Below are 9,546 nucleotides of genomic sequence, written 5' to 3'. Positions count from 1 at the left end.
ACCTCTAAGGACTAAGCAACAGGGTTCTAGATACACGTGTGGGAATACCCCACCTTTCCCAAGATGTGCAATTTAAAAGTGGAGCCAATTGCCCAACCAATGCAGGCAGTGCTGCACGATGTCATCTTACTACAAGTCACAGTCAATCCAGGGACTTGCAGGAGGCTAGAGAAAGGCTCTGAACATTGGCTCCATGAGGACAGCGCGGTGCCTACTGTGAGCTTCCTGACTGCTCGCCACAAGCACAATGTGCGTCTCTGCAGGACTGTCCAGACAAGTTCCGAAGTCTACAGCCGAGTTCTACAATCTCAAATTTCCTCCGGGACTGGGGGTCAAAGGAAGAAACTCTGGTGGGCAGTAGGTTATGAGACAGAGGAAACCGGAACCAAATTTATTAGAAGAAATAAAAATGTGGAAACTTACAGTAGAAAGGCAATTTTGCTCATCGTACCATCTGCCAATAAGTACAAAAGGAGAAATCAGTCTCCTCGTGTTTCCTGTTAAGATGGTGAAGAACACAGAAACACTCTCTGGTAGTGACTTCCAAATCCCAGCTCTGAAGGAGCGCTTTCTTCGTGTTAACATCGCAAAGAAGCCATCTTGAGACACAATGAGGACCTATGCTATAATCCGTACCAGACGTGTCCAATGACATCATCTGTCCATAAAGGCCAAGGCTTCCAGGAACAGGTGGGGTGGGAATTGGTTCCTGTCCATTTCCTGCTCAGGAATAGCTTTCCTAAGGCTAAACGTCCACACTCTCATGCAGCTGTCACTAGCATGAGCGGACAGGCCTTAAAGCCTCAGCTTCAGATGGACACTGGTAAGCAAGCCTATCAGTGACAAGAGCTCCACCCCCCAAACCAGACACCTCCTGGGGCCAGGGTGTCTAGAGCTGAGATGGGGACAAAGGCTCTATTCCAGTTTTCACGATGGGAGATTAGATTCTGGTCAAATCTTTCCTGTGATAAGACTTAACACAAACCCAAATGCTGACCAAAACAAAGGCTAAAATCCCACTAAAGCTCACTTTTCAAAATGAAACGCAGCAGTAAGACCCAGCTCTATGTCAGGCCTCAACATCAAAGTTTTCGGACCCTGGCTATGGAGTTTTCAATAACTGTCTGCTACCATCTTCTCAGACTTGTTGAAAAGATCACTCTAAGTTTTTGCCTTTTGAAAGTCTAATTTTTCCTTAAAACATGTACGCTAAATCTATTGGATTTCATTATTTTTGCTTTTCTCTTCACAATATATAATAAAAAATGACTGACATCACTGTAAAGTCTTGCCAACAATGTTGTTTCAGGTTTCTTAGATGATCAAGTAACTCTGGTTTTCTGATTTTCAAAAAATTACTGATTTAAACCAAAGCATCCTTGCATTGCTTACAAAGGAGGGTAATGACCTCTGACACTTTCAGTCTGTGGCCTACACTGTGAAATCCCCGCACAGATGTAAGCAGAGACCATGGGTGCACGGGAGCCTGAGGTCTCACTTGATTATTACTGGACCCTACGCAGCCGCACTTGCTTGTGAACTGTGCCTCCATCCTCTTCACTGGAGGTTTTAGAGCCATGATCATTCAAGCAACTCAGCAAAACACGGAACCAGTTTCCTGAATGTAGCTGCTGTATTTATTCATTGCACCCAAAGGAAGGGTGTGGGATGGCGTGACTCCTCAAAACCCTCAACTCATGGCGATAACACACCTGTGTTTGAGCGAGCTCTCGAGGTTAGGGAAACTGTAGCATTTGCATTATTAAATAATCCTTGGAAAGTGGACTGATACCAAGATTTGCTTTCAAAGCTGATATTTGGATAATCTCTATTTATAAATCCATACTAAAATGCAAGCTTGTCAAAAACAGTGGTGAGTGCTATTTCATGGGAAAAGGAAATAGGCAAAGGTACTGGATACCATTGTTATGACTCTGGATGCACATCAAGTGTTCTCAGGGAGACAGGCACGCGGGGGAGGATGGGGGGGCAGCAGACCTCTCCTTAGCTAAGCATAATAAAATCCCCAAGTTTCTGTGCACAGACGCCTGGTCCACAGCAGTGGGAATCACTTCAAGAAATCAGAGGAAAAACCCTCCAGATGCTTTCCTTCATGGGTCCATCAGCTGAGAAGTAGAGGACTCCTTCACAGGTAGCTGAGCCAAAAATAGGACATGTAGGGTGGTGGCAGAGTGACAGACAGGGCTGGTGACTGAACAGCCCCAAGAAATCAGGCAATTTCTTCAAAACTAAGGACAGTTGGCATAAAACAGGCCTAGAGCAAGGAGCCTCGCTTGTGCTCTGCGCATCAGTGAGACAAAGAACAGGTAAAGAACAGAGCTGAACTCAGAGGTGGCAGTGGACAAAGCCACCAGCAGAACCGGGGCTGCTGAGTGGTTCCTGATCTGCCACAGGTGGAAGGAAGGAGAAAGGGAGAGGAGGCAGGACAACTGGAGACGGAAAACAGCGGCCACAGATCCTGTTAGAGTCTCTTAGACAGTCTCATCCGGTAGGGCAGGCTAGCCAGGAACCCACAATATAGCTCAGCTGGCCTCAAACTTAAAAAGTCCTCCTGCCTCAGCCTTCCAAGTGCTGGGATTAGAGAAGTCCTGCCTCCAGCCACACCCTGAGCTGAAGGCAGTCACTGAGCCACTGCTTCTGATACAGCAAGGCTTCAGACAGCTGTGCCACTTTCCCAGCTCCCCAGCCCAGTGCAATCCTATCTGCCTAACAGAAAGAACAAGTCGCCAGATAGATATACAAGTGGCTCAAGCTGACTTGAAAGTCTAGCTGTGCCACAGGTCAACTCAGAATATTTAAAAAGTAAAATGAGTCACACAGATACCGACCAGCGCAGTAAGAACTCAGACCTCTGACTTATAGATTCTGTACGTGTTGTATAGTTCTAAAAAGTGAGTTCTATTCAAGCTACAGTCTCATTCACACCCATCACTCAAAGCACATTTTGTATGTACGGTCAGAAACCTGAAAAGCCAATGCAACAGTAGCAGATGGCTACCAGTGAGGAAAGGAATTCCTACTTCAGTTCTCTATGGCAAGACTGTTAGTGTCTATCTGTAAATTTACCCTTTCTTAATGAAATTATCAGAGAACCATACCTGTTGCCCTTATAGAAAGATTTATCGCAAATAACTATTCTGAATTTTTCCTTCTTGACAAAATAGGCTTTGTTAGTCCAAAACTGTTTTTAAAGGAGAATGGTCGTTTTATAGCTGGGGGTGGGGAGTAGGGGCAGGATGACATGTTAAACACAAAATTCTGGCTTCTCAACCATTTCTGTTTTAAAAAACACTTCTATATTTGAATGCATATAAGCCTGGCTCACATTTTCGATGGACTGTTAACTAGACTGGACCACTGTTTAGAATGTGGTGATAGAGGACAGCATAGGGCACAGGTGTCATACAGTTAGTGATGTGACAGCATCTCCTGCTCCCATGGCAAAGGCCTAACAGGCCACATTGGTGTGTTTAGAAGACCTCCATCTTGCAGTGTTGAAAAAGCCATAACATTACAGGATCCCACATCTCCAGCCAAGTTCAAGGTTACTGTGTACAGTGAACTGAAGGGCAAACAGAGGGAGAGACGGACTCAGGCCTAGATAGGTCCTCAGGACAGATGGGGACATCCTTCAAGGACTCTCTCGTAGACCATCATCTGTTTCCAATTCAGCCAACTGCCTCCTCAGGATATTGACCTTGGCTTGTAACTCCTTGTTATATTCAATGATGTTAACCATTTCTTCATATGCTTCATCCAGATACTTGGAGGATCTGCTCCAACGTAGGAAAATTCCTGTAGAATAGGGAATGAAAACAGATGGAGTAGGATGTTCAGAGGAGCAATATTTATCACTGCTAACTCCACGCACTACTGTTCATTTTTTACAACACATGTATTTGTGTAGATTTTGGTTTTGCAGCACTAGAGACTGAACCCAGGACCTTGCATGTGCCAGGCAAATATGCTACTATGGAGCTATAGCCCTTCCTGATTTTGAGAAAAAGTTCTTGCTAAATGGCCCAAGCTAGCCTGAAGCTCATGATCCTCCACAATCCTGTCTCAGCCTCCAAGCAGACAGTATTCCTGGCATGCACTATCACACTTGGCTCAGTCTGTGCTTCACAGATTCTTCAGTTACTGAAAGAACCCACATAGAGCTAAGAACTGCTGTTGCCATGGCCATGCTCACTGGTTATCAAACAAAAACACTGTTGTCATGTGCTCATGAAAATAAGCTGGTAAGCTACAGCGCCATGATCTCCACTTTCATAAAATAAATCACCTGTTTTCCAATCACAGATTCCTATTTGGTCTGTGAGACTGCCTGCAGGAGTGGAACCATCCTCACTGGGAAAGTGGTGACACAATGTCAGAGGCACAGGCTGCTATGTAAGCCTCAGCTTGAACTATCCATGACTCACATCACTCCGCCACTGTTATTCAATCTTTCAACGCCACAGGCAACTGCTCCTCTCCTCAGACAACAGTCCCTGGCTTATTATGGACTGAAAGGGCAGACATCATCTCAGGTGATTGGTTCCAGAATCACCCCTTGGTATCATACTCTTAGATACTGAATCCTTTACATCAAATGATAGTATTTGCTTCTAACCTCTGCATACAAGCATGTCTGTTCCTAATTCAGTGTGAACACTGTAAATACTCATGACACTGTGCTGTTTAAGGAATAAGAACAAGAAACCAACCTGCCACAAGGCAAACTTTTTGAAATTTCCAGAGAGAACAGCTGGTTCTGTCTGCACATGTGGAATCCACAGATATGGAGCCAGCTTAAGAGAAAGCTGGCTCATGCGGCAGTGCCAATTAACAACTACCCGGTCTACTATTCAGTTAGAAGCCACTATTAATGCCTCCTATGATATAAACAAACAGCAATTGTGTTTGCTCCACCACTTCATCTCTAAATTCCCAGTGCGTGTTGGTAAAATCATAATTATATTTCAGGCCACCCAACTCCAGGCATTTGGCCTCACATTTCAGTGATTAAGTATGGCAGTGTCTTTTTAGTAAGTCGCCTCAGAGACAGCAAACATTTGTATTACCTTTTATTTAGATGATATCTGCATGTGTGTGTTCATATGTGTATTGTGTATGAATGTGTGTATAAATCAGAGGGCAAGCTGTCAGAACCGGGAGATTCTGTTTCCACCACATGACTCCTGGGAACAGAACTCAGGTTGTCTCTGGGCTACTTTACCATCCCCAGATCTTTAAAAAGGAAGCAGAGTGGCAATCCCTCATTAAGAAATTACTGACTCTGGGACCTGTGGTTGTCTACAACAATCCAGAGAGTAAGCAGAGAGGTTCTTCTCGGGGTACCCAAACTCCTTCACAAATTCAAATCACAGGGCCCTTGCTCAGGGAACCTAGACATTGCTGGAAGCATTTAGTTTCCTGAATTCTACAAAGGGAGGCACCTAGCCCGAGGGGGAGGATGCACTCGGGCAGACATGCCAAGAGGAACAAGATGCAAACCAGACAGAGAAAGCATCACGTAATGGGCAAATCATTTTCCATACATGAACTACCGAGGGCACAACACATTAGAAGGAGTTCACAATGGGCATTCATAGTAACCTAGGTGAATGTACCAACCAATGGCCTTCCTCTATCTATGCTGCTTAGTGCAAACATGCATGAAGATGCACTTACTGTCTTCAAAATGCTTACGAAGTTGAATGGTACTTCTACTGTCCCAGTGGAATGAACACCTAATATACTTTACACGAGTTCAGATCATTATTTTTTTTTTAAACAAGCTTTGGTATTTAAGGAGATTAGCTTCAGTGGTCTGAGAAATTGCACACATAAGAACCTGTTTTAGAAAACACTCAGAAATGCATTAGGAACTGCTATTTCACAGGAACAGCAGGACCTGCAGTTCTCACTGGTGGCATTTTGTGTCTACTTACAGAGCCTACTGGAATGACTGTGTGTCATCACTTAACACTCGTTTAACTGTGTTAACAGCTTAAGAAAGGAAACAGACAGAAACCTTCCCCGAGGAACTTGCAATTCATTCATGTCTCAGCTACCTACTAACTCCTACAAAAGCATCCTTGCTAATTTCCCTGTTACTCAGCTGCCATGGAAAAGAGGCCATGCCCAGTAACACACACACACACACACACACACACACACACACGTCACCAGCTAGCTGACATTAGACAAGCTTGGGGCACAGTCTGGAGAGGATGAATCTCTGCACAGGGTGGGGGAGTTACCTTCCCACAGATGGAGACTCTGTGGAGCTACAGAAGGCCAGATGACTAGGTTGTTGGCTTCAAAGAGTGGATTGGTGAATTTACTAAGCTCGCTGGGCCGATTGACCCACGACCACAAAGACATTGTCTTCTGCTGTAGCTTCAACTTACATCTGTTCAAGAAAGAAAATCATCATTAAAGTCATTAATGGCTAACAACCACCCTTCAATGCTCCTCTTAGGAGGACTACTCCCTGTGTGACAGAAACGAGACTCTTGGTAGAGAAACTACATGCTTTAGAATAAAAGTATTTGTCAGAAATTGCCTGGGAGAAAATTGGGATCTTGGGGGTGGGGTGGGAGGGGGGTAAGGGGAGATGGGGAGAGATAAGGGAGAAGGGGAGGATGGGGGGAACTTGGGGAAAAAGGAGGATTGGGATAAAGGAAGGTTGGATAGGGGAGCATGGAAGCACAATTCTTAGTTAAGGGAGCCACCTTAGGGTTGGCAAGAGACTTGAACCTAGAGTGGCTCCCAGGAGCCCAAGGCGAGGTCCCCAGTTAGTTCCTTGAACAGTTGAGGATAAAGAATCTGAAATGACCCTATCCTATAGCAATATTGACGAATATCTTGCATATCATCATAGAACCTTCATCTGGGGATGGATGGCGATAGAGACAGAGACCCACACTGGAGCACTGGACTGAGCTCTCAAGGTCCCAATGAGGAGCAGAAGGAGGGAGAATATGAGCAAAGAAGTCGGGACCACGAGGGGTGCACCCACCCATTGAGACAGTGGAGCTGATCTATTGGGAGCTCACGAAGGCCAGCTGGACTGTGATGGAAAAAGCATGGGATATAACTGGTCTCTCTGAACATGGCGAACAATGAGGACTGATGAGAAGCTAAGGACAATGGCACGGGGTTTTGATCCTACGTAATGTGCTGGCTTTGTGGGAGCCTAGCCAGTTTGGATGTTCACCTTCCTAAATATGGACGGAGGGGGGGAGGACCTAGGACTTACCACAGGGCAGGGGACCCTGACTGCCCATTGGACTGGAGAGAGAGGGGGAGAGGAGTGGGGGGAAGGGTGGGAGGAGGGGGAGGGAAATGGGAGGCTGGGAGGAGGTGGAAAGTTGTTTTTTTTTTTTTTCTTTTCTCAATAAAAAAAAAGAATTAAAAAAAAAAAAGAAAGTATTTGTCAGGGGCATCTGCTGTAAAACTCCCACACCCTTCTGTAACCCAGCAGTAGCTGGGCTGTGAACAGCACCATCACTCAGGACCTGGGGACAGTTTCCAGGTAAAATACAAACCAGAAAAACTGCATTGAGGTTATACTTGTAAAAAAATTCATTCGTCAAGTTTTTAATTTTGGGTATACATCTGTTGATATATATAGTTGTACATATACATACATAGATTCACATGAGTGCAATTGCTCCCAGAAGGCATCAGATGGATCCCTTGGAGTTGGAGTTGCAGGCAGTTGTGAGTCCTTCAATGAGAGTGCTAGAGCATATGTAAACTAACCGCTGAGCCCTCTCCAGCCCAACACCATACTTTTGGTGGCTTACTAGCTGTGTGTCTCTGGGTGGTCACTTAATTTCTCTGGATCTCATTCTCTTGGACTACAGAAGTGGATGGAGGGCATGCCTGGTTAGATGATAACATGTCCTCCAAACATATGCAACTGTGATGTTAACATGAAAATGTTCAAGCTAATGTGCTCGAAGCTTTTAAGCATTGCATTGACTACTTTTAATCCAGCAGCAGAAAGCTGTGGCACACACTTGGCTCATAGGACATCTGTACTTCATGTAATTTAATTTGTACTTAACTGCAGATTCTCCTTCTTATACACAGACATTCCCAGTCTCTTTGAGGAAGTGACGTGGTGTGAGCTCACCCACCTTTCACTTTCATTATTGCCCAGGAACGTTCCGAACTGTGAGGCATAAGCATGCTCAAAGAGCATGATGAGAAAATGCTCGTTAAACTCAAAGGAGCAAGGGAACTGCCGGAGGATCTGCCACACACAGTCCAAGAACAGAAGAAACACAGGCGCCTCCCACTTCTGCTTGCTGTTGCAATAAGCTGACTGTGCACAGCGCTGTTGGAACGGGTGACCGGCCTAGTGGAGAAGATAGAAATGTGAAGGTCCTGGCCTGATCACACCTGGGAAAACGAGCTCACACACTCACAGTGGCACTTCCATCTGCTGGAATACCACAAGACCAAGGTAGCTCCTGTCTAGATGAGATTTTGGTTTCAAATGACTAGCTTCTGCAACTAAAGAAAAAAATTACAATTTCTAAATTCTTAGTGAAGCTGTGTAGTGAATTTATGAACATGGGCACTGCAAATGCCCTTCAGACATTAAATGCAAGGTAGAGCTTAATGACAAACTGATAAAATCCATGGACTGGACTCCAAACCACAATCCAAGCCTGTTTGTTAACACCCATTACATAGCGTTATGCTGAAATTATAGAGAGAAATACATGAACAGGGTAAGAGTCTCTAACCACAAAGACAGGACATGAAGGGAAGGGATCAACTGTGTGAAAGGAAATTCAGGTCTCAAACCTCATTAAAGTAAGATTATTTCTCTGGACCTCAGAGGAAGTGTGTAGGCTGGAGCAGGATGGACAAAAGGCAGAATATGCTCAAGTCTTGTCTTGTGATCACAGCCTCCTCCCCCTGCCTCCCCCCTCAAGTTTATCTGTATCCAGACCCAGCTTCTGGGAGACCGTCTATGCTTTACATCCTTTCTATTTCCCTTGTTGGTAACAAAGCACATGCTGAGGATCCCTTGTCTCAAACACTAGGGATTAGAGGTGCACTGGCTCCAGGGGTTTTCACGAATGTGCACATGAGCTATTTTGGGGTTGGAACCTAAGTCTCACAGCACACGCTCATCCACAGAGCCCAAGGGTGATTTGTGCAGTCTCATTCCGCACCTGCATTTCCACTGCAGCAATCACGGGAGGCCAGGAGTCAGCATTTGGGGCATTTGCGATTTTCACACTAGGGATGCTCAACCTGCACAGCTATGGCAGTGAATGAAGTGTTAAGTGAGCCATATAAGCAAAGAGAGGTGCTGGGTGGTGCTGCAGCTCAGGGATAGATCACCTGCTTACACGCACACAGGCCAAGTCCAACCAACAACATGGAGGACTGAGAAACTCAAAGATAATAATGATTCTAAACACTTATTTGTTTGAAGGTGGATTAACTGACCCACAGAAAACTAAACATACAATTTCATTCATAATGTTAGCACCACAAACTGAGACCCCC

At 45.1% G+C, this 9,546-nt stretch overlaps 1 protein-coding gene across 1 annotated transcript in view; it reads right to left on the bottom strand.

The window, feature by feature from the left end:
• Nucleotides 1-2,877: 2,877 nt before the first annotated feature.
• Nucleotides 2,878-9,546, bottom strand: part of Mtmr9 (myotubularin related protein 9) — a 21,544-nt gene continuing 14,875 nt past the window's right edge. The window contains exons 8-10 of the mRNA XM_005355530.2: nucleotides 8,157-8,377; nucleotides 6,270-6,421; nucleotides 2,878-3,816 (exon numbers count right to left, since the gene is read on the bottom strand). Of these exons, the coding sequence (XP_005355587.1) occupies nucleotides 3,653-3,816; nucleotides 6,270-6,421; nucleotides 8,157-8,377 (537 nt within the window). The 3' untranslated portion in view covers nucleotides 2,878-3,652. The remainder of the gene's footprint in view (nucleotides 3,817-6,269; nucleotides 6,422-8,156; nucleotides 8,378-9,546) is intronic.

Source organism: Microtus ochrogaster, chromosome 17 (genome assembly GCF_000317375.1).
Source record: "Microtus ochrogaster isolate Prairie Vole_2 chromosome 17, MicOch1.0, whole genome shotgun sequence".
Taxonomy (NCBI): domain Eukaryota; kingdom Metazoa; phylum Chordata; class Mammalia; order Rodentia; family Cricetidae; genus Microtus; species Microtus ochrogaster.
The sequence above is the reverse complement of the archived record's forward strand: the minus strand, read 5'-3'. Positions and strand labels throughout refer to the sequence as shown.